The sequence below is a fragment of the Dermatophagoides pteronyssinus genome, unplaced genomic scaffold (genome assembly GCF_027571235.1).
Source record: "Dermatophagoides pteronyssinus isolate colony J.1.1.1.1 unplaced genomic scaffold, Derpt_VIB-CSIC_2022.12 sq0001, whole genome shotgun sequence".
Lineage (NCBI taxonomy): Eukaryota > Metazoa > Arthropoda > Arachnida > Sarcoptiformes > Pyroglyphidae > Dermatophagoides > Dermatophagoides pteronyssinus.
Window position 1 is genome coordinate 5581789 of NW_027461525.1, and position 23212 is coordinate 5605000.

Consider the following 23212-nt stretch of genomic DNA (forward strand, 5'->3'; position numbering starts at 1 on the left):
ATAATTATTTGCAAAAAAAAAAAAAATTATTATTATTATTATTATTTGAATAAAATATTAAAAACAAAACTTGAACTTTGATTTTTTGATTTTTGAACTTTGATTTTTTTGTAGATGTTTTGACAACCAAATCATCAAGGCAAAGCAGTCATCAGGTTGTAAAATAGATATGCCATCGCTATATTCATTGCACATATTAAAAGAAAGACAAATTGCCGTGTAAACCATATCTATTTAGAGAAAATTTTCGATTAAAACCAAATGAATAGATTCATTCAACATTCAAAACATTCAAATTACTTACACCAATTTTTTTCATTTTTTGTTTCATTTGATTTTCTGGTCGTAATTTTCGTTCACGTGCTTTATGTGCTAATTGTGCAACATTTTCACGACACCACCAATCATCATTATTGATTGTTTGTAATTTTAATTGTTCAACATTTGCTGTTGTAGCAGCAATATATTCAGCAGGTAATGATGCTTTTCGTTGATGAATACCATCCAGATTAGTATTGGATGAATTTCTTCGTTGTAATTTTCCTGATTCTAATAATAATTTTTCACCAAGTTTTGTTGCAAATTTTTCAATATTATTATTATTATTATTATCGGTACATTGTTTCTGTTGTTGTATAGGATTTTCATTTTGGAAATGTTTTTCATTGTTATTTGTCCGAATCGGTTGAACGTTCAAGTCGGGATAATTATTATCCTGTCGAATCGATGCTTCGAAAAGAATTTCCTGATTATTATTCATCATAAATTCTGTGAAAGGAAAAAAATTATCAATTTTTTTCAAAAATCAATTTCCAAAAAAAAAAATTTACCTTCCATTTTTTGAAAATCTTCATCCCTAACAGTTAAACATGATTGATCATTATTATCATCGCCGCCAATGGTAAATTTATTTTTTCTATTTCCAAGTATTTTACTTGTAACCGATTTATATTGATCACAATGATCAGTAAATGCTTTTGAAAAATTTCTATCATTAACAACAACATGATTCGATGATGATTGATTTTTCAATTCAGATTCAATTTGTTGTTGTTTGGTTTGAAAAGTATCCAATGAAGGAACTTGTAACGAATCATTTGTTTGAATTTTTGAATTTTGATTATTATTTTCATTGGAAAATAATGTCTTCGAACGATTTGAACCCGAACCGATAGATTTAGGTGAAAATAGATTCATAAATGTTCGAATTGGTGATGGTTCTCGTGATGATGGTGAACGAGAACCTGATGAAGGTCGAATAAAATTCATTGATGATGATCGAGAAAGTTGTTGCGGTGAATAATTTGGTGAATTTCGTCCGGTTGTCAACGATGATAATGGTAATGGTGATGTTGGCCGACTAGAATAAGGACGTTGTTGTATACCACCAGGCGGAACAATTCGACTTGGTGATAATGAACGTCGATCTCGTCGATTTTTATCGATAACAGCATAATCATTATTCAAACCAATCGATGTCGGTGATGTTGATGATAAATTTTCCATACTAAATTTTGAATAAATTTTTGGTGGTGGTGGTCTTGCCGGTGGTGTTCTGGTTCTAGTATCGTTACTGTCTTGAGCAAATCTTACTTGATGATTTTGATGATTGATCGACGACGAATCATTAAAGCCAGCAAAATTTAATTTTTCTTTCTACAAAAATGAAAAAATTGTTCAGAATTTTTGCAAAAATCATTAGGAAAAAAAATCAAAAAATAAATTACACTACTATATTTTGGATCACGTCTTGTTGCAATTGCCTGTGTAATTGGTGTAGAAATTTGTGTCGATTGATATGATGATGATGATGATGATCCATCCAACAATAATGATGGTTTTGCCATCAAAGTTGGATTAAATTTCGATTGATAAGGATTATAATGAATATTTTGTAACGATTTAATCGGTTGTTGATGATGATGATGATTGTGATGATGATCATAGTGTGGACGAGCATACAACGATGATGAAGTCATTCGATTGATACCCGACGATGATAATGATGGTGATGTGAAATTCAATCCATTTGGATTTGAATTAAAACGTGTTAATGGTTGACCAGCCATTGCTGCAAACAATAATGATGGTTGTTGTTGATTATTAATCAATGTTGTTGTTGTTATTGCTGTTGGTTGTCCTTGAATGGAAAAATCACCCAAATGATTCTGATTCTGATGATAATCTAAAAGCATCTGATCATCATTATAATAATAATTTTCTTGATCATTCTCAATATAATTATTATCGGGATAATATTGTTGTTGTTGTTGCGATGGTGGTTGTTGTTGTTGATATATTCGACGATTAGATGGTGGATAATTTTGAGCAGTAATTAATTGATTCGATTGTAAATGATGATTATCAAACGAACCAAATCGAATCAATCCAGGTTGTTGTTGTTGTTGTTGATACAAAGCTTTTCGACATTGAATGAAAAGGTTAGGTTAGAAAGTTTTTTCAATCACAGTTTATAAACATCCTTACCTGGAATATGTTCTTCCGAATAATTTCCTGCTCTAATCATACGATTATTATTATACCTTGCAGGTATATTTTGATTATCATCACCATAATAACCTTGTTGTTGAAACGATTGTTGATTCGGTTGATAATGATATGGTGAATGTTGTTGTTGCTGCTGAGAATCAAATCTTGATACACTTAATGAACGTTGTTGTTGCTGTTGTTGTTTTCTACGTGGTGGTGCCGAGGGTTCATCATTACGATTAAAATTCATTTTTTTCTCAATGATAAATCAACCGATTAGTCGAAACAAACAATGTGTTTAAAAAAAATGTAAAGATTTACATTTCGCTTTCGCTCACACATTATATTCATACTTTCATTATCATATCTATTGTTTTTACGGCCAAAAAAGAGAAAATTATTTTTGAAAAGAATTCGGTCTGTGTGTCGATTTGGTTAAGAATTTTCACTTTATTTTGAGAAGAAAAAAAAGAAGAAGAAGAAGATCACAACAGGATAGGATTTAAGAATGAAGAGAAAAGAGAAAAAAATTTCTGGCTAAAAATATAACAGTGTTTTGGTGGCATAAATCCAATTTAATTATCCTGTTTTTTTTTGTTCTTCTTCTTAATGATTTTGCCGACAACACATTGTTGAATATCATCAGAGTGAACATCACCAAAGTTTAATTATAAGAATGATAAGAAGATATTTTTAAATGTCACGAACCAAGAACGAATTTTTTTGGCCTATGATACTGCAATTTATCAATAACAATCCATTACAATTTCATCTGATAATAATTTTGATGTATGAATTATATCGTCCAACAGGTTTAATTGTGGATGATTATCATTTGATGTTGATGATTGATTTTGTTCCTCAAATTCTTTTGATGATAATAATAATGTTGATGTTGTTAAAAAATGATAAACACCATTATTATCATCATTATTAGAATATTTATCAATAATTCCAATAAATTTGTTTCGATATTCAATAAAAAATTGTTGAATTTCAATATGAACTTGTTTAGAAATGAATAAATTTTCTTTAAATAAATTCATTAATATTTGTAAAAGATTTGTATCGGAAATTACACGATAAAATTCAAATGAATCAAAATTTTGTTTCGATATAATCAATTTGATTAGTTGCAATAATATCAATAATAATTCAGTATCATTTTCATCCGAAAAAATCTGACATATCAATTTCAAACAAATTGTTTGTTGTTTAAATTCTATTTGTTGAAATTTTTGGAAAATTTTTTGTAAATTTTCAAAAAATTGTTGTCGAAATTCTAGATCAAATTGTTCAAATTGTTGAAATATTTTTTCAAAAAATTTATCACCACCAAGAAAATCCATATTGAAAATTGAGGGAAAACAATAATTTGCCATAAAAAGTGTTGATAAACACATTGAACGACAATTTGATTGTAAATTGTTTGTTTCATTTATCAACATTGAATATTCTTGAAATAAAAATCCATTAAGATATCCGGCAAATTCGGAATTTTGTTTATCTTCAAAAATTATTTCGTAAATTAATTCAATGATGATATCAACAATATCATCATCATCTTGATCTTGATCGATGGCATTCAAATGATTCAATAAAATGGGAAAAAATTTTGAAAATTTATAAATTTTTTGTTTACGATAAATATCTTTGATTGATTGTAGAATCGATTTTCTGGCCATCGAATAATTTGAATAAATTTTCAAATAAATTTGTTCGATTTGCGCAATGCGCGCATCATTATCAGCGATGATGAGATTTTTTTGAAAAATTAATTTTTCAAAAAATGATAACAAAAGATTTAGATGTTTTTTACTACTGTTTGGTATATTGTTTTGAATAATAATCATTTCGATTAATGGCACTAATTGATTGCATTCATTTAACGCAACAGGTTTTAAAAGGGTTAATTGTTGAAAACATTCGTTTTGTAATGATTTTTTTGTGGAAATATTTTCCAGCAAAATTTGTTCTTCATTCGATAAAATATTGTTCACTATTGATGATCCATTTTTAGGTCGATCTTCTTTATTCAACAATTCAGTTAGATAACGGTGAAGAAAATGAATAGATTTTGTACGATATAAATCGATATTTTCGATACGGATGAATTTTGGATCGAAATTTGATAATGAAATTAAAAATGTTGAATAAACAAAACAATCCTGTTGTTTCAATAATTTTTCCCGTATTAATTCGATTAAATTTTCTACCGATTTATTTTGATCGATACCAAACGATAAAATCAATTCAATCAATTTGATTAAATGTTTTAAATGTTGATTATCCAATCGATTATTTGATTTCGTAAGGAAATTTTCAAGTAATGAAAATATATCATAACGATGGAAAAATTCATTCGGTTTCGATGATTGCAAATTGATTATTTCGTATAAAATTTTTGGTAAATCCGAATTTAAATTTTGAAATTTTGTTTGAAAAATTTGTTGCAATTCCAAGCGATCAAATGATAATGTAATTATTTTGACCAACAATAGATTGATTTCTTTTTGTATAAAACTTGTTTGACAATCATGATCGAATAACATTTCAATAAAATCAAAATCATTTTTTTTCGATAAAATAAAATGTTCGAATAAAATTTTCTGGCCAGTTTGATGATTACAAATACAATTTAACAGTGAAAACAATACAATATTCAACAAATGATGTTTGTTTTGATGTTTGTTTCGAATTATTTCCAACGATAATTGAATGAAATTTTGTTTAGTTTGTTTCAAATATTGATTGAATATGAGTTCACGATTAAATAATGGTCGACAAATTCGTAATACAATGACCAGATTATCGATTTTTGATTCATCATCATCATCAGCATTGTGAAGATTTTTCCAATCCAAATGTTTATCGATCAATATGAGCAAATTTTCTTGTACGATTAAATCGTCCAAAAATTCATCATTTAATTCATTTAAAAATGAACAAAATTTTTCAATCAATGTATCATCATGATTATCTTTTAATTCACTGAAAATTATTGTCTTTAAAGCAATGGCCACTTTTTGTTTTAATGATAATTCAGAATTGTCCATTGTTTTGTTGAATGTTTTTCTTTTTTTTTTTTTTTTGGATTTCGATTCAAAAATTCATTCGAATCGAATGGTGTGCAAACACTATTTTAACCTGAAGAGAATCCACTGGTCGAATTGGAATCGAATGCATGCTGCTGAAACTTATTCGATCGAAAAAAAAAAAATTTGATTTGAAAACGAAAAAATGAAACATCGAAAAATTCCAAAAAGTGATCGTCATAAAAAGATTAAATCCGTGAATCAATTGCAAGAAATCAATGTTATTAATGATAATGTTGTTAAAAATAATTTGTAAGTCAAGTGAATGATACATCTATCTGTTTTTAAATTAATCTAGCGTTTGCTTTGTTTTCAGTAATCAATCAGTTCCAAGAAAATTACAAGAAATTTTAGATGCAAAAAAAGAATCAAACAATGCTACAAAGATGAAGAAAAAGAAGAAAAATAAATTCTTAACCAATGGTCTGGTTACGATTGGTGAGTTTATCTCTTTTGTTTGAAAAAAATCAAATTTCATAAAATTAAATCGCTGATCAATTTAGTTAAACCATCGGAAAAATTTGAAATCGAACCTGGAATGACAAGAAAACCAAAACCATTACCTGGAATGGTAATCAAAGATTTAAATGAAAGTAATCATCATTTTATGAATCGTTTAAATAAAATGATATCACAATCAATGGCTGAAGCTAATCTTGAAGAACATTTTGATTTAGATCTTGGTGATCAAATTCCAATCGATAAAATGGATTCGAAACAAAATCGTTTACTTTCAGCTAACGATGATAATGATAATAACGATCCACAACAACAGAAAAAACAGCAACGAAAAAAAGAAAAAAATCGACAAAATTTACTTCGACGTAAAGCAAGAAAATTAGGAAAACAACATCGATTAATAAAACAATTGAATAAAAATATTGATGATCATCATCATCATCATAATGATAAAGATTTTGTAAAATTCGGTGAAGTTGTACATTGTCCACCAAATTTTGAACAATTATTTAAGAAAAGAAAAAAATAAAAACTTTTAAAAAAAATTTTCAAAAAAAAACTTTGTAACGTTTTTTATGAATAAACCCTAACTATATTCATTTCGAAGTTTTGACACAGCACCGAGCACACACACACTCTGCTTCTGCTGTGTGTGGTTTGCTGTTCGAATGCTGTTTTTTTTTTACTTTTGTTGTCGCTGGGTGAGCTCACGATTCGATTTTGGATCTTCGTTTTGTTTTGGTTTGAATTTTGAAGCTAAATGAAAACCTTTTTGCATTTGAATAACGACGATAATAACATCTTTTTATCTTCAAAAAATATAAAATCTTTTTAATTTAATCAAGAGAAAATGTCATTAGCTTCATGTGAATCACCTATTCACGAACAACAACAACAACAACAAGATGATGATGAACAACAACAACAACAAAAATTTCCATCCAAAGGTACAACATATGATGATGAAGAATTAGATTTTGAAGAAGAAGTTCCATCAAATAAATCTCCAAAAAGTGATGATGAAGAAGAAGAAGATTTGGATGCGGATGATAATCAATCAATTTCAAACAAACCAACAAAAACATTATTGGCAGCCAATAATAATAATAATAATCGTCGTGAAAAAGAAAAAGATGAAGGTGAAATTGATTCCGATGATGAATTAGAAGAAGGAGAAGTAAAAGAAGATTTAACCGATGATGATGATGATGGTAATGATAATCAAAAAACAGAACAAACGGCTGCCGATGCTAATGATTCTGTTGATAATTCTTCTTCGTCGGTAAAACCGTCCATTGAAATTTCAACAACAAATACCAACAACAATGTAAAACGACCATTATTACCACAAGAAAGAAAAAGTTATTATAATCAACAACAACAACAACCTTATTGTAAGATTATTTATTTAACAATTTTAAAAAAATGTAACATTTTTTAATTTGTAAAAAATATAGATTACAACAATAATAATAATAATCGTTATTTAAATCAACCACGAATCGATCGTTATGGTAATCAAATTATTCGAACAAAAGAACCGATTCTAACATTACCATTACCAGCACCGATTGTCCATAAATCAAAAATACAACAACAACAATCCACTGAATCTGCTTGGGAACGTGGATTAAAACAGGCACGTGAATTAATTTCACGTGCATCCAAACGTAAAGAAGTGGAAGAAGATTTTGATAATAAACGTCATAATTTATCAGTTAAAAATCAAGAACCGTTTGATGATGAACGATCTGGATCTCCAACAGTTCCTCCTGAACTTTCATCTTCATCAACATCATTGATTGCCAATAATCCTACTTCATTGATGAAACGTCGTCGACATTCACATTCCTCATCGGAAGATGAAATGGAACGTAGACATAGATTAGCATATGATGCTGCACCATGGAATAATCCACGTGAATTTGGTTCACATTCATCTGGCCAGCCACCATATTCATCATCATCAAATTATCGTTCAAGATCTAATTATAGTTCACAATATAGCCGATCGATTGGCGCAAATGATTCATATCGTGATCCATGGCGACGATCAAAATCACCACAATCTCGACAATCATCATATAATCGTAATCGAGATGTACCTGCAGATGCACGATATGGAGAAACATTGTATAATAAAAAATTAAGCGCCGAAAATCGATCCGAATCAATGTCATCATTATCATCAATTTGTTCATCATCATCATCATCATCACCCGAATCAAAATCAAGTCATAGTAGCCGAAAATTACCTTATAGCCGACCAAGTTCAGATTCACGTAGCCGTTTTATGGATAATGGTTTGTGTTTTTTTATATAAATATTATTGATTTTGAAAAAAATAATTTAATTTACTTTGTAGAAACATACAGCCAACATAGTAGTAACAAATCAAAAGGTGGTTTCACTAGAATACCTAAAAAAATCAATGGTAAATTCAGACAATGAAAAATATCTATCAAAAATCACTTCTAACTTCTTCTTCAACTCTCTCTCTCTCTTCAATTAATCAACAGCTTCATCAGACGTTATCAGAAAAGATGATGATGATGATGATAATCATTCAATAAAATCATTTGATTCTTGGTCAGAATCATTATCCGATTCGGATAGTTATTATTCGGTTTCGGATTCCGATGCAAGTGATGGTGGTGGTGGTCATAGGCATACAAAAGATTCTAAACATTCTAAACACATTAGTAGCGCTAGATTATCATCAAATAAAGCATTGCGAAATCCAGATTTACCATCATCATCATCGACAAAATCACATCATCATCATCATCATCATGAAACAATTAGAAATAGTAAGCAATCTTCATCCAACAAAAGTGACCATGCTGCTGTGGCTGCAACAAGAAAAGAGACAAATATTAAAAAATCTAAAGCCGATATGGCCGGTAAAGTACCGATAAAAATGACTTTTATGAAAAAGGTTGGTTATTTTGATTTATTTTTTCCTATTTGATTTTTACATTTTTTTTGCTTTTTTCAGCAACAATCATTAAAACAAGATACTATCATTAATGAACAATTAAATGGAGGTAATGTATCTGATGATTTAGATGAAAATTCATCATTATCTAGAATTAGCCAAAAAAGTATGTCACGAAGTAATAAATCATTATCAGATGATGATGATGAAATGATTGAAGATAATCAAAATGAATTAGAAAATAACAATGATAATGATGATGATGATACTACATTTTCAATTAAATCATCAACGGAAAAAGAAACAACAACTGTCATCAAACATCATCGTCGAGAAGAATTATTAATGAAATTAAAAGCTGTTGAAGAAGCTATTGAAAGAAAATTGAGTTCTAAAAATTAATTAATATTAATAATAATCTACCACTACTAATGAGTTTTCACCATTCATATTGGACAAGATAATTTGTGCGAATAATTTTACCTTTTTTTTCGAAAATATTTAGAGCATCAAAATATCTTTTATCTTTTCTTTTCTTTTTGTACAAAAAAAAAAAAATATTTAATTTCAAAAAAATATATAAAAATAAATGTAACATTGTTTATGAATGGTTTTCCAATGCATTAATGAAGCGCAGGCAAAGCAAGCAAGCATGTGTTTTTTTTAAGCAAAATCGCACACACACACGTCAATTGTGTTTTTCTTCCTTTTCCCTTGTTTGTTGGCCACTGTGTGTGTGTGGTTTTTTTCTGTGTTTTCATCATTTTTGGCCCGTTTTTTTCCGAATTTTGTTTGAAAAAATTAAAAAATGGTTGGAAAACGTAATGGCATGCTACCGAATGCCCATTTCCATAAGGATTGGCAAAGATTTGTAAAATGTTGGTTTAATCAACCGATGCGAAAAAAACGTCGTCATCAAGCACGTGTAGCTAAAGCACGATTAGTTGCACCAAGACCTACCGAAAGACTTCGACCATTAGTTCATTGTCCAACAATTAAATATAATTCAAAAATTCGTCTTGGACGTGGTTTTACTATCGATGAACTTAAATCGGCTGGTATTCCGCGAAGATTTGCTCCAAGTATGATCAAAATGATGAATTTTTTTATTCAATAGAAAACTAAATTTTCATTATTTTTCTTTCTTTCAGCTATCGGAATTAAAGTAGATTATCGACGAAAAAATCGTTCAGTTGAATCGATACAACGAAATGTATCTCGTCTTAAGGAATATCGATCAAGATTGATTTTGTTTCCGAAAAATTCGAAAAAATTACGCGCTGGTGAATCAAGTGCTGAAGAAATGAAACTTGCACAACAAGTTACCGGAACAATTTTCCCGATTGTAAAGAATAAAAAATCATTAAAATCGGAAAAATCTCGAGTACCAACCGAAGAGGAAAAGAAATTTCATGCTTATCATTCATTACGTCGTGCTCGTGCAAACAAACGTTTGATTGGTGTTCGTGAAAAGAAAGAAAAAGAAGCAGCCGAATCATTGGATGCACCGAAAAAGAAATGAAAGAATTTTGTTTGTCATTTTTCTTTTTTTGCTTTAATATAATTTGAAAAAAAATTTGTAATTAAAATAAAATTACTTCAAAAAAAAAAAAAAATGATTTCGTCACTTTTAAAACTTGTGAAAATATCTGAATTATTTACACCACCAAAAGAGTTTATCAATCGAAGATTTATATCCAAAAAGAAATTAATATCATTTTCATCATGATGATGATTATGCTGGCAAAAAAATGAAAATCCATTCATTCATTGTAATCGAATAATATGACATTTTTTACATAATAAATGTCCATTCAATGGATAACAAGTACCATCAGTTAATTGAAAATTACAATCTTCACAAATATAACAATCAATATGATAATCTTTATCCATTGAAACAACACGTACAGTTTCTTCTGAACCTTCTAATGGTACTATTGGTGTATTACAAACAGCACATTTTGGTGCATATAATTTATGATAATCCGAAACACAAAATATACGATTATGTACATCAACAGTAAATGGTACACCATCTAAACATTCATTACATTGTTGACAACGAAAACAACCAGGATGATATGATTTTCCCATTGCATGTAAAATTGTTTCCATAATTAAATGACCACAAATAGCACAACGATCGGCTGTCTGTTGAAATCCACAATAAAGATAATCTTCTTCACAATAAACTTTACCAAGAACATTATAGAATGCTTTCCCTATATAAACAGAAAAAAATTGAAAAATCATTGGTTTTTTGGATCTTTTAATCCACATTCAATCAGAGACAAACTGACCTCTTAATGGTCGACCACATGAACAACAAGTAAAACAATTTGTATGATATAAATTACCCATTGCTTGACATGCATCAATAACACCTAAAACTTTTTCACCACAATTACAACAAATACCAAAATAATCACCAATAGGATCTTTTTCTTCCAGTTCTTGTTCAATATCTTTAGTCATTGCTTCAACTTTTTTTTCAGCTTCACACATACCAATCGATTTTGGTGGTGTTATATCATAATTTAATTGTATTAAATTTGTTCCAATACGATTTATTTGATTCGATTGATTTGTCGATACAGATGATGATGATGATGATAATGATAATGATGGTGATGATTCATGATGATTTCCATTCGATTTACCATTCGTAGTAGTCGCTATATTTGAAGTATTATAATATTGAGCATTTGTTGTTGTTGTTGTCGGTTGTTGTTGTTGAATCATTTTACCATTATTTGATGATGATGATGATGATGAATTATAGATAGGATTCATTGTTGATGATGATGTATTTGATGTAAATGATGATTTTTTTGTTTCAACTGTTGCACGAACAGCTGTTGCTAATGTTGTTGTATTATTATTATTGGTTGATGGTAAAAAATCATGAATTTTTCCATTATTAATTCCATTGTTTTTGTTTATTGATGACATTGATGAAGAATGGTGATCAACGTTAGGCAACGGAATGGCTGCTTTTTTAAATGTACCAACCGAATTGGATGATGATGATGATGATGTATTATGTATTATTGGTGGTGGTGGTGGTGGTCGACATGGTTTGGCACTTTTTGTTGTAGATGTTGTTTGAGATGATTTTTGACCACCAATATTATTTGATGAATTTGATGGCTCAAAAAGTGATAAATCACGTAGAATATTGTTGATATCATCCATTGTTTTTTTTGTTTTGTTTAGGGAAGGAAAATCACGATTAATTAAATAGACCTGTTAATTGTCATTAGATGGAGAGGAAGAAAGACATTCGAATCACAAAACAAAAAAAAATAATTCAAATTTCCAAAAGAGAGATCTGTTTTGATTTATTTTGGCTAAACAGAAAAAAAAAATCACAACAATATTGGCTGGCAACAACCTGATGATGGCGCAGCTTGGTTATTGTATTATGCTAAGATGAAGATTTCATGAAAGACAAGCATTTCACATTCTCAGTAATTCAATACCAAAAGAAAATGTGTGGGACTAATGAATGATTCATCATTTGGTTTTGATCGATGATAATAATTCAGCTCAAAAGATGGTAGCACTGATGATTGCTGAATCTGAATGACACTCAATTGATGAAAAAAAAACGGAACAGGGATTATTTTGAATTGAAAATTTAGAAGAAAAAAAAATGTAGAATTTAACCGAGAAAGAGAGAGAGAAGGAGATCATAAAGTGAAGGTGAATGAATCTTGAAATGATGATGATGATTTTGATGTTTTTTTTTTTTTTTATTATCAAAATTGAATCAAACATTCGAATGTCAAGTGTAGACAGACAGACAGACAAACAGAATTTAGAAAAAAAAAAATACCGGTCTGATCAGTTTGTCGGCTATATACACAGCAGCTGATTTCAGGCTTGAAAAAAAATCCGGTTATCCTGATTTGATGATATTATCTATTCAAAAAAAAAAACATGGTTGTGGCTATCATCGACCAAGAACAAAGAAATACTGTATTGAATATAACTGAACTCTAACTGAAAAGAATTATCAACAAAGCTTATCTATTTTTTTCCATATAACCTTTTTTGAATGATCATCATCATCATTTTGGTCAAATTCGATTCTATTTAGACATACATAGGTTCGAAAAAGATCATCAAGTTATTATTATTGTTGTTTGTTTGATAACCAACAGACGGTATTTTGAAGAAAAAAAAACACAACCAACAAGTTTTTTTTTTTTGTTTTGTTTTTTTGAATAAAATGAAATTTACCCATTTGATGTGTAAACACATTAACTGTGTTTTCCACAAGAATATGATCATTTTATACAATCAAACCTATACAGACAACAAACAAAACAAAACAAAAAAAAGTTAAAAGCCTGCATTCGAATCATGGATGCTTCTATATTGGTTAAATGTCATTATTATTATCATCATCAAGCATCCATATTATGTGCGTATATGTGTTTGGCTGCTAATTTTAGAGTGTTTAGAGTGTTTAGAAAAATCCTGATTTTCTTATATTGTTGATGATTATGATGATGACGTTGTAATAATGGCGTAGTTCTTTGTTTTTTTATGTTCTTTCTCAAATATTATATTTTTACAATCAGATTACATCATCATCATCACCAGAAATACACGTAAAGCAATGATAATTATGAGAAATGAAAAATTTTCAATAATTTTTTCTATCATTATTTCCGTTTTTTCGGGAATATTTTTTTTTTTAATGAAAAAACTTTTATCATCGGCTTCTTCTTCTTCTTCTTTCATCCTGCAGGGTATATTGACCTAAACGGTTCATATTTGTTGAAAAAGTTGATTTTTTTCTTTCTTTCTACAAATCTCTTCTTTTGATGATTATAATGGCGAAAATATTCGATTCGATTGACGCATGATCATTTCAACATAGGCGGATTTCAACTTTTTTTTTCTTAGGTTTTTCCTTTTGAACTACCACTTGCTCAAATCATTAAATTTTTTTTGTTTTTCGTTTCTTTATTAAATCAAACCACTACTATTAGACCACCACCATTATTATCAAAGATTGAAAAAAACAAAAAAGGGGCAAATTTCCTGGCAAAGGTAGCAGTATGGAAATTATAATAAGAAAATTCTTCAACGAAAGAAAGAAGAAAAAAACTAAAGAATTCTGTTGCGCTTGCTTGGACCTTGGCTATTACTCATGCATCATCATCATTATTAGCAGCAGCAGCCCCACCATTTTTTTTTTTTCTCTCTTTCGTTTCATTTATTGTATGCTTCTGCTACAAAAAATAAATTTCGATTATTGTCGCAAACAGAACCACTACTCTTTTTTTTTTTTGTCAATGAGCCATTCAGTAATATTCATATTACAAATAAAGTTTTGCTGTGTTGATAATTCTCGTTGTTTTTTGATGATGATGTTTTTCTTCTATCTGTATATGCTGTTTTGTATGTAACGTTTGATGTCGTTTTTTTTGTTTGTTTGTTTCGTGTGTGTTTCTATCACCGCTATCACAACTCTCTCTCTCTCTCTTGTTGACTCTCAATAGACCTATTTTTTGGGTTTTTTTTTCATCAAAAAAATAATAATAATTTCCGATCCGATAATTTTTTGTTTCTTGGTTTGATTTGTTTTGAATACGTGTGAAAACTATTGGAATATTTTCGATTATTTGTTATGTTGTTTTGTTTTGTTTTGTGAAATCCAAAGATATCAATCAAAAATATTGAATGTGTTTTGGTTTTGTTTTTTTCAATTGAATTGAATTGAATTTGTTTGTGCGTATATGTTGTGTGTGTGTGAACTATCTCTTTGTGAATTAAAAAAACATTATTTGATTGATCGAATTTTCAAAGAATTTTTTTATATATTCTATTCACAACAGAATAACAATCAGAATTCTTTTATAATTCTTTTCTCTTTTATTATAATAATAATCTTGTGTTTGTGTTTAAAAGTGTAGTTTGTGTGTGTGCGTATTATATATTTTTTTGATTTTAATTAAAGAATTTACATCACCATTATTATTATCATCATTAGAATCATTTTGAAACTTTTCCACCAAACAAATATAAATTCTTTTTTTTGTGTCATAATCTATAGATAATTTAAAGTAAACAAAAATCGAATTTTTTTTAATTTGATGCAATGTTTGGCTCACAAAAAGCCTATGGAGCAAATAATCAACAACAACAATCGAATAATAATACGACCTATGGCAATAATAATACATCGTCCTATTATTCATCATCATCAAATGATTCATTTTGGGGAAATCAACAACGATCAAACAATATTGATAATAATCGATTGAATTATTCGTCTGCTGCTGCTGCTGTTGTTCGTGATTCTTCTTCTGTTACTGGTATTGCAAATGATTCACTTTATGGATATCAAACTAATCTAGATTCTCGTTCAGGTAAATATTTTAATTGTTTAATGGAAAAAGTAAAAACTTTTTTCTTCAAATTTTGAATTAGACAACAAATTGGCTACGGTAAAATCCGAAAAATATGGTAATTTAGCTTCATTCGCATCATCGGCAAAAAAATCAACAACATGGGCAACAATTGCATCACAGCCAGCTAAATCACAACCAAAATCATTAAAATTGACTAAAATGGCAGGATTAACTGGAACAACATCAAAACATTTACCACCAACAGTTGCAATGGATGCTATGTGGGATTCTCCAAAAAATAATGGTATATCAATTGGTGCTGGTGGTGCAAATAAATCAAGTACAGGTTCTTTATCTACTTCTGGTTCTGTGATTACTGTTAATCCTTCGTCAGTGTCTCCAACAGTACAACAAACATCAAATTCTGATGATCTTTATTCGCCGGTTTCGAATATGATCGAAAAATTTCCCTCTTCCGATAATGATCCACCATTACCTTCAGCTCAACCGTCGCAACCAGTAGTAACTAGAGAAAATTCTTGGAACAGTGCTAACAATAATGGAAACAATAATAGTTCACCTGAAGGTTCTGTTTCAAATTCTATGGATTCCAGACAAACTCCAATCTATCCTCCTCCTAATCAAACATCTATGCCGAACAGACATCAACAACAGCCCAAATATAATGAACATAATGGTAATCATAGTCAAATGTATCAACAACGTGGTGGTGGTGGTGGCAATAATATGGATCATAATCCACATCGTTATCCACAACAACAACAACAACAACAATCCCGGCCACCAGCAAGTAAATCTCCATTAGATAATGACATTCAATCCTTTGCCAATAATAATATTAATAACAACAATAATAATAATAATAATTCAAATCGTTATACAAATCATCAAGTTCCACCACCACCAGCAATGAGAGATCTTGAACCAGAAGATGATGATGATGATGATGATGAAAATGAAACTAATGCAAATGATATTGATGATTTAGCATATGCTTTATTGCAAAAGCTTCGTTTAGAAAATAATTATAATCCAAAAGAATTTGATGTAAATTTACGTCAAGCAAGATTTTTTATTATAAAATCATATAGTGAAGATGATATTCATCGTAGTATTAAATATTCTATTTGGTGTTCAACTGAACACGGTAACAAACGATTGGATAATGCATTTCGTCAACAAGAAGATAAAGGTCCAATTTATCTTTTCTTTTCTGTTAATCGCTCAGGTAATAATCATTGTTTTTTTGTTGTCGATAATTCATGATAATAATATATTTTTTTGTTGTTGTTTTGGTTATAATCCATATAATAGGCCATTTTTGTGGAGTAGCTCAAATGATGTCATATGTTGATTATGATGCATTGGCAGGTGTTTGGTCACAAGACAAATGGAAAGGACAATTTAAAGTAAAATGGATTTATGTAAAAGATGTACCTAATGATGAGCTTAGGCATATAACATTGGAAAATAATGAAAATAAACCAGTGACAAATTCAAGAGATACACAAGAAGTGCCCTATGAACAAGGAAAAAAAGTGATGACCATCATACATAATTATAAACATGCGACATCGATTTTTGATGATTTTCTTCATTATGAAAAGAAACAAAATGAAGAAAAGGCAATGAATTCGATGCCATCATCGAATTCTTATCATCATCATCATCCACAACAACAACAACCGCAGCGACCAAGACCAAATTTGTCTTCACCGCCACCGGCTCATGTGAATAATTATTATGCCAATGCCCCGAAACCGATGCAATCAAATTCTCATCATCCACCACCACCACCACCAACATCACAACTTCGTCATGATTCAATTAATAATGGCCCATCGATGCAAAGTGGACCATATCGTGGCAATACTAATTATATTAACAAACCTCGTTCCTATCCAGATAATCGAGGTGGTATGGACAGTGGTGGTGGAACACATCATCATCGTAATGATTATCATAATAATGATGTTTATTCGCAAGGGCCACCACCACCATTACCGCCATCTTCGCAAATATCGACACAACATCGAAATAATAATTTCCGTAATAATAATAATTATGGTGGACCTAATCGAGTATCTGATTATCGTGGTCGTGATTATAATAATCGAGCTGATCAATATCATCAACGAGATACAGGTTATCGAAGTTCAGATTATTATCAACAACCACCATCGCAACGTGATTATGGTCATCAACCACCACCACCACCACCAATCAATGATTATGGAGGAAGAGATTATCCAAGAGGAGGCGGCGGAGCTGGAAATCATACATGGAGAAACTAGATCAATCAATCAATCAAACGAAATATTCTGCCATTCAATTCATTATTCTGGACGAAATGAAATGAAAATGAAAAAAAAATCATGATTACAATTTATCAATTATTATTATTATTAATTACAAACATACATTTACACACACACACAAACTTTATATATAAAATATGCGATTGATAATTGATGATGATAATGATAATGATGATGATGATGATGTGTAATGATATGCAATTCTTTCAATTCATTTATTATTATTATTAATTTTCATTTCATTGATGATAATTCGGGAGATTTCTTTCTTTTCTCTTCTTTTTTTTAACTAAAACAAATTTGTCTTTTCTTTCAATCACACACACACATACACACACTTTCTATTTCGGCTGACCATTTTGGTGGGCATTCGTTTGCATTTTCTATAAACGACGACGATGATGGCAAAATACACTTTTTAATCACTTTTTTTTAAGAAAAAACTTCTTTTTTCCTCACAAAAAATTACAAAAAAGCAAAAACACCAGCAACAACAAACTTGATGATTTATAAAATGTGTCATTCATTCATTATGAATTTTAATGAATTTTAACAAATTCACAAACATTGTCTATTATAATAATTTTAAATAATTTTTACAAATCTTATTATTATTGATCGATTAATATATTACCTGTGTTTTTATTTCGTTTATTATTATATTATTATAAAAAAAAAATCTTCCCCCCTTCAACAAAACACACACACACTTATAACAAACACAAATATTTGCTACATTTTTTTTTCTTCAAATAATAATGATTCACACACAAACACAAACAATTATTTTTCAGCATTATCAAACAAAAATGGCAAACAAACAAAACAAAGCAGAGATTTTTACAGCAAACATTTTCGTTTTGTTTTTTAAATAGAATTTCTACCATATTCGACAATTTAATTTAATTCCAATTTTCTTTTTCGTTTTTTTCAAGAAAAAATCCTTTCTTCCGTTTCTTCTAATAATAATAACATTTATAATATAAAAAACCCATTGCTGTTTTGTTTCTTCTGATTTTTTATTATTATTCAAAAATCAATTAGGTCCAGATAATGATAATCAGACAAATCCGGACATTTTCCACCAAAAAAAAGTATCTTTTTTCCCTTGCAAAAACAAAATTAACCATGCCTTTTTCATTTGATTAAGAAAAGCAAAAAGATTAACATTTTTTTTCGGTATTAATATGTTGATTCGAATGACATTTTTTTTAAATAATTTTTTTTTGCCTAAATTTTTTTTCTTATTAAAAAATTGATCAACATTGTAATCAACTTTTTTTTGCCGATGCACCTGAAGAAAAAACAAAACAAAATTAAAAGTACAAGTCATAGTTGTTTTTTTTTCTTCTTCAAAGTTTTAGTTTGTAATTGATACATTTTACCATTTACTTCTGCAGACAACAAATTGAATTATGTTACACTTTTTACTATAAAAAAAATGAATAAAAATTTTTTAAATTGAATTATTGAATTTAACTGATTTTTTTAAAAAATTCAAATAAAATAAAAGTCCTTTTCTTTTTGCTGAAAACCAAAGTTCGTCGAATCAATCCAATACAAAATTTACATTTGGTTTAAAACAACTTAATAAAAATTAAGGTTTTTTTTTATGAATCATAGCCATCAACCTAACCTCACTGAACTATGAATCATAGCCATCAACCTAACCTCACTGAACTATGAATAATAGCCATCAACCTAACCTCACTGAACTATGAATCATAGCCATCAACCTAACCTCACTGAACTATTGTTATAACACAATTGATATTGATACAAATTAATGTTTTGCCAATACAAATGCAATGGAAAATATTAATTTTTTCTGAAATTTTTTCCAAGTTTTTTTCCAGTCCGAACGCGCATGCTCAATACAGAATCAATGTATCTTTGCATTCGAATAACAGCCGATACAAACAGGTTTGTGTGACGATCTCGTATATCTTCTATTTCAGTGGATTTTTCTCAACAAATATATAGGAACTGATACAAAAGTATCCTAACTTTGGACCTTGCTACTTCTTTCAAATTATTCCAACACATTTATCAACAACTTTAATGTATCCGAAATTTTTTTTCCAACATACTTATCAACTGCATAAAGGTATCCAATGATTTCCAACAATTGCAATGATCATTATCCTTGCCAACTTATCACTAGTCGATTTTTCTATATTATGTGGCAAGACAATCGTCGAGAAATCGACGAATAGTGATAGTCGACTTATGTAAGGTTGTTAGCGTTGCAGCGCTGCTTCAGTGCACAGCTTCAATCGAGCTAAGTCGGCCTGGAAAGGCGCTTATTTTTTTTTTAATAAGCGCTTGCCCGACCATATAGTATGCATTAACAGCAAAATTATGGTATCTCGCCACAAAATCATGAAGAAAGCGCTTTATAGCGCGGAGCTTAAGCGAGAGATTTCGGTCTCGTGCTTAAGTTCGGCGTTTGAGTTTCGATGTCCATGAATGATTAGCCTCGCATGGTCTAGGGATTCAAATAGCCATCCGCATTTCTGGGTCTCCCCTTCTTGTATTGCTTAGCAATGAGCATCACATGAAGACATGGACTGAAATGCCAACGATTGCTGATTCCCGTCAACTTGGAGCTGCTCGATGGTTCGTTATGGATTCGTGGTTACCTGGTCGTTCTGGATGGATCCAGAATTTGGCTTGTTTTCATCTTTTGTGCTTAAATGTGCAAATTTACGGTGGAACAGCCAAATGTTCATCGCAATAAGCTGAAGAAGATCGAAGAAAAGGCCTGTTAATCGTAAGATTTCGGGTTTTAATCGTACTCGGTACGATTCAGGCATGTTGACTAATTCGTAACTTCCCACCTAAGCAGTGATGTGTTTGTTTTAGTCGGCATGCCGTGTTGCCTAATCGTGTATTCGGTTTGGTGGCACAAGCAGAGTTTGGTTTCCAAATTTCGACTTGATTGTTGAATGCGGATTTCCTATAACTTCTGCTGCTACCTGGTTGATCCTGCCAGTAGTCATATGCTTGTCTCAAAGATTAAGCCATGCATGTCTAAGTACATACCGTATTAAGGTGAAACCGCGAATGGCTCATTAAATCAGTTATGATTCATTGGATGTTGACCAATTACATGGATAACTGTGGTAATTCTAGAGCTAATACATGCCGAAAAGCTTCATCCTCGTGGTGGAGCGCATTTATTAGACCAAGACCAAAGGTGGCAACACCTTACGGTGGTGACTCTGGATAACTGCAGCTGACCGCACGGCCTCGTGCCGGCGGCATATCCTTCGAGTGTCTGCCTTATCAACTTTCGATGGTAGGTTATATGCCTACCATGGTTGTAACGGGTAACGGGGAATCAGGGTTCGATTCCGGAGAGGGAGCCTGAGAGACGGCTACCACATCCAAGGAAGGCAGCAGGCGCGCAAATTACCCACTCTCAGAACGAGGAGGTAGTGACGAAAAATAACAATACGGGCTTCGCTTATGCGTTCTCGTAATTGGAATGAGTACAGTTTAAATCCTTTAACGAGGATCAATTGGAGGGCAAGTCTGGTGCCAGCAGCCGCGGTAATTCCAGCTCCAATAGCGTATATTAAAGTTGTTGTGGTTAAAAAGCTCGTAGTTGGATCTCAGCTCATGTATGGCGGTCCACCTGATGGTGGTTACTGTCATACTGAGCAGATTATCGCATTGTCCTACGGTGTTCTTAATTGAGTGTCGTAGGCGATCGATACGTTTACTTTGAAAAAATTAGAGTGCTCAAAGCAGGCATTATCGCCTGAATACTGTTGCATGGAATAATGGAATAGGACCTTGGTTCTGTTCTGTTGGTCTTCGGAATCGAGGTAATGATTAAGAGGGACGGACGGGGACATTAGTACTGCGGCGATAGAGGTGAAATTCTTGGACCGCCGCATGACTAACTAAAGCGAAAGCATTTGTCAAGAACGTTTTCATTAATCAAGAACGAAAGTTAGAGGTTCGAAGGCGATCAGATACCGCCCTAGTTCTAACCATAAACGATGCCAACCAGCAATCAGCCAGAGTTTATTGTATGACTCGGCTGGCGGCTTCCGGGAAACCAAAGTTTTTCGGTTCCAGGGGAAGTATGGTTGCAAAGCTGAAACTTAAAGGAATTGACGGAAGGGCACCACCAGGAGTGGAGCCTGCGGCTTAATTTGACTCAACACGGGAAAACTCACCCGGTCCGGACACTGGAAGGATTGACAGATTAAGAGCTCTTTCTTGATTCAGTGGGTGGTGGTGCATGGCCGTTCTTAGTTGGTGGAGCGATTTGTCTGGTTAATTCCGATAACGAACGAGACTCTAGCCTACTAAATAGTGTTGGATACCTTCGGTTATCCTAATGCTTCTTAGAGGGACAAACGGCGTTTCAGCCGTATGAAAAAGAGCAATAACAGGTCTGTGATGCCCTTAGATGTCCGGGGCCGCACGCGCGCTACACTGAAAAAATCAGCGTGCATGTGTCTACCTACTCCGAAAGGAGCGGGAAACCGAGTGAAACTTTTTCGTGATTGGGATTGGGGATTGTAATTATTGTCCATGAACGAGGAATTCCCAGTAAGCACAAGTCATCAGCTTGTGTTGATTACGTCCCTGCCCTTTGTACACACCGCCCGTCGCTACTACCGATTGGATGTTTTAGTGAGGTCTTTGGACTGGCCAACGTAGCTATCCTCGTGGTGGCCATGTTCGGCCGGGAAGATGACCAAACTTGAACATCTAGAGGAAGTAAAAGTCGTAACAAGGTTTCCGTAGGTGAACCTGCGGAAGGATCATTATCGGTTTTCTTGAGCATTCATTTTGCTTAAAAGAAACATTCGATTATCAATTCGAACGAATCGTTGCCCGTTATCACAAACGGATCGACTGGCAATTGTTGACACTGATGAGGTTATTGAAAGCTCTGAAATTGTATCCTGGTTTTCGTGTTGGGCGACATGGATGAAAACAATGGGAGAATTTCTTGATTTAGGGGTTGGACCGAATCATGTCAACTTTGTTGGCGATTCTCCTTGATGCCTGTTGGTGCCTAGCCTACAGTTCCTGTTTGTCCTCGGGACAAATGTGGATGTAGTGTGTCGCTTTGTTGTTTTTGCAACAAGTGCCGCTAGGTTTAAATACTGGATTCGTCATGGAACGAATGCCGGAGCCACAGGTTCAAGGTATTTTCTTTTTCATTTATGAAAAACATTAAGCCAGAAACATTGTTACAAACCAAATTGTGATTCTACAAAGAATTGCAAAAAACAAAAATAACTACTGCCAGTGGTGGATCACTCGGCTCGCTGGTCGAGGAAGAACGCAGCTAGCTGCGTTAATCGGTGTGAAATGCAGGACACTCCGATCACTCGACATTCGAACGCACATTGCAGCCATTGGATAGCCGATGGCTTCGTTTGTCTGAGCGTCGTTTTCAAATTATGACCAAACAAAATGGGATAGATCTGTTTCGTCGTGTAAACGTCGTCAGGTCATTTCCAAACATTTGATATGCTGACTTTTGTGGTG

General features: G+C 31.5%; 7 protein-coding genes and 2 non-coding genes across 10 annotated transcripts; 6 read left to right on the plus strand and 3 right to left on the minus strand.

Annotated features, from left to right (window-relative positions):
* Nucleotides 1-53: 53 nt before the first annotated feature.
* LOC113798406 (uncharacterized) lies at nucleotides 54-2880 on the minus strand. The gene is made up of 5 exons (XM_027348938.2): nucleotides 2488-2880; nucleotides 1728-2419; nucleotides 831-1656; nucleotides 305-768; nucleotides 54-230 (listed from the first exon to the last, which is right to left on the minus strand). Exons 1-5 carry the CDS (start codon nucleotides 2738-2740, stop codon nucleotides 135-137), a joined length of 2331 nt encoding a protein of 776 aa, XP_027204739.2. The 5' UTR covers nucleotides 2741-2880; the 3' UTR covers nucleotides 54-134.
* On the plus strand, nucleotides 334-6588 carry LOC113798409 (uncharacterized). Its single transcript, XM_027348943.2, has 4 exons — nucleotides 334-474; nucleotides 5644-5837; nucleotides 5902-6023; nucleotides 6089-6588. The coding sequence occupies exons 2-4, from the start codon at nucleotides 5731-5733 to the stop codon at nucleotides 6571-6573; spliced, it is 714 nt and encodes a 237-aa protein (XP_027204744.2). The 5' UTR covers nucleotides 334-474; nucleotides 5644-5730; the 3' UTR covers nucleotides 6574-6588.
* LOC113798386 (uncharacterized) lies at nucleotides 2921-5646 on the minus strand. The gene has a single exon (XM_075821507.1). It carries the CDS (start codon nucleotides 5544-5546, stop codon nucleotides 3237-3239), a length of 2310 nt encoding a protein of 769 aa, XP_075677622.1. The 5' UTR covers nucleotides 5547-5646; the 3' UTR covers nucleotides 2921-3236.
* Nucleotides 6589-6718: 130 nt separating the features above from the next.
* On the plus strand, nucleotides 6719-9586 carry LOC113798407 (uncharacterized). Its single transcript, XM_027348939.2, has 5 exons — nucleotides 6719-7438; nucleotides 7502-8347; nucleotides 8410-8478; nucleotides 8564-8982; nucleotides 9043-9586. Exons 1-5 carry the CDS (start codon nucleotides 6895-6897, stop codon nucleotides 9382-9384), a joined length of 2220 nt encoding a protein of 739 aa, XP_027204740.2. The 5' UTR covers nucleotides 6719-6894; the 3' UTR covers nucleotides 9385-9586.
* An 86-nt stretch (nucleotides 9587-9672) lies between these two features.
* Nucleotides 9673-10618, plus strand: RpL13 (ribosomal protein L13). Its single transcript, XM_027348944.2, has 2 exons — nucleotides 9673-10064; nucleotides 10134-10618. The coding sequence occupies exons 1-2, from the start codon at nucleotides 9791-9793 to the stop codon at nucleotides 10502-10504; spliced, it is 645 nt and encodes a 214-aa protein (XP_027204745.1). The 5' UTR covers nucleotides 9673-9790; the 3' UTR covers nucleotides 10505-10618.
* On the minus strand, nucleotides 9690-12508 carry jub (LIM domain-containing protein jub). The gene is made up of 2 exons (XM_027348942.2): nucleotides 11286-12508; nucleotides 9690-11207 (listed from the first exon to the last, which is right to left on the minus strand). The coding sequence occupies exons 1-2, from the start codon at nucleotides 12178-12180 to the stop codon at nucleotides 10750-10752; spliced, it is 1353 nt and encodes a 450-aa protein (XP_027204743.2). The 5' UTR covers nucleotides 12181-12508; the 3' UTR covers nucleotides 9690-10749.
* Nucleotides 12509-14478: 1970 nt separating this feature from the next.
* LOC113798405 (uncharacterized) lies at nucleotides 14479-18337 on the plus strand. 2 transcript variants are annotated; one of them, XM_075821495.1, is made up of 3 exons: nucleotides 14479-15317; nucleotides 15433-16602; nucleotides 16689-18337. In XM_075821495.1, exons 1-3 carry the CDS (start codon nucleotides 15101-15103, stop codon nucleotides 17666-17668), a joined length of 2367 nt encoding a protein of 788 aa, XP_075677610.1. In that variant the 5' UTR covers nucleotides 14479-15100; the 3' UTR covers nucleotides 17669-18337. The 2 variants fall into 2 exon arrangements, with proteins under 2 accessions (XP_075677610.1, XP_027204738.2); XM_027348937.2 differs by having other exon boundaries at nucleotides 14481-15371.
* A 2330-nt stretch (nucleotides 18338-20667) lies between these two features.
* On the plus strand, nucleotides 20668-22482 carry LOC142646206 (small subunit ribosomal RNA). The gene has a single exon (XR_012847178.1). It is a non-coding gene; the product is annotated as a small subunit ribosomal RNA (ribosomal RNA).
* Nucleotides 22483-22961: 479 nt separating this feature from the next.
* On the plus strand, nucleotides 22962-23114 carry LOC142646205 (5.8S ribosomal RNA). The gene has a single exon (XR_012847177.1). It is a non-coding gene; the product is annotated as a 5.8S ribosomal RNA (ribosomal RNA).
* Nucleotides 23115-23212: the final 98 nt, after the last annotated feature.

What these genes read in the sequence shown, in the direction of transcription:
- LOC113798406 (XM_027348938.2), bottom strand. Translation starts at nt 2,740, where the DNA reads ATGAATTTTAATCGTAATGATGAACCCTCGGCACCACCACGTAGAAAA. An exon ending in TTCGGAAGAACATATTCCAG is followed by an intron (nt 2,420 to 2,487) that starts GTAAGGATGTTT and finishes AATGTCGAAAAG; the next exon opens with CTTTGTATCAACAACAACAA. An exon ending in GTGATCCAAAATATAGTAGT is followed by an intron (nt 1,657 to 1,727) that starts GTAATTTATTTT and finishes TCATTTTTGTAG; the next exon opens with AAAGAAAAATTAAATTTTGC.
- LOC113798386 (XM_075821507.1), bottom strand. Translation starts at nt 5,546, where the DNA reads ATGGACAATTCTGAATTATCATTAAAACAAAAAGTGGCCATTGCTTTA.
- LOC113798409 (XM_027348943.2), top strand. Translation starts at nt 5,731, where the DNA reads ATGAAACATCGAAAAATTCCAAAAAGTGATCGTCATAAAAAGATTAAA. An exon ending in AATGTTGTTAAAAATAATTT is followed by an intron (nt 5,838 to 5,901) that starts GTAAGTCAAGTG and finishes CTTTGTTTTCAG; the next exon opens with TAATCAATCAGTTCCAAGAA. An exon ending in CAATGGTCTGGTTACGATTG is followed by an intron (nt 6,024 to 6,088) that starts GTGAGTTTATCT and finishes TGATCAATTTAG; the next exon opens with TTAAACCATCGGAAAAATTT.
- LOC113798407 (XM_027348939.2), top strand. Translation starts at nt 6,895, where the DNA reads ATGTCATTAGCTTCATGTGAATCACCTATTCACGAACAACAACAACAA. An exon ending in AATACCTAAAAAAATCAATG is followed by an intron (nt 8,479 to 8,563) that starts GTAAATTCAGAC and finishes ATTAATCAACAG; the next exon opens with CTTCATCAGACGTTATCAGA. An exon ending in AAATGACTTTTATGAAAAAG is followed by an intron (nt 8,983 to 9,042) that starts GTTGGTTATTTT and finishes TGCTTTTTTCAG; the next exon opens with CAACAATCATTAAAACAAGA.
- RpL13 (XM_027348944.2), top strand. Translation starts at nt 9,791, where the DNA reads ATGGTTGGAAAACGTAATGGCATGCTACCGAATGCCCATTTCCATAAG. An exon ending in TCCGCGAAGATTTGCTCCAA is followed by an intron (nt 10,065 to 10,133) that starts GTATGATCAAAA and finishes TCTTTCTTTCAG; the next exon opens with CTATCGGAATTAAAGTAGAT.
- jub (XM_027348942.2), bottom strand. Translation starts at nt 12,180, where the DNA reads ATGGATGATATCAACAATATTCTACGTGATTTATCACTTTTTGAGCCA. An exon ending in ATGTGGTCGACCATTAAGAG is followed by an intron (nt 11,208 to 11,285) that starts GTCAGTTTGTCT and finishes CTGTTTATATAG; the next exon opens with GGAAAGCATTCTATAATGTT.
- LOC113798405 (XM_027348937.2), top strand. Translation starts at nt 15,101, where the DNA reads ATGTTTGGCTCACAAAAAGCCTATGGAGCAAATAATCAACAACAACAA. An exon ending in TAATCTAGATTCTCGTTCAG is followed by an intron (nt 15,372 to 15,432) that starts GTAAATATTTTA and finishes ATTTTGAATTAG; the next exon opens with ACAACAAATTGGCTACGGTA. An exon ending in CTTTTCTGTTAATCGCTCAG is followed by an intron (nt 16,603 to 16,688) that starts GTAATAATCATT and finishes TCCATATAATAG; the next exon opens with GCCATTTTTGTGGAGTAGCT.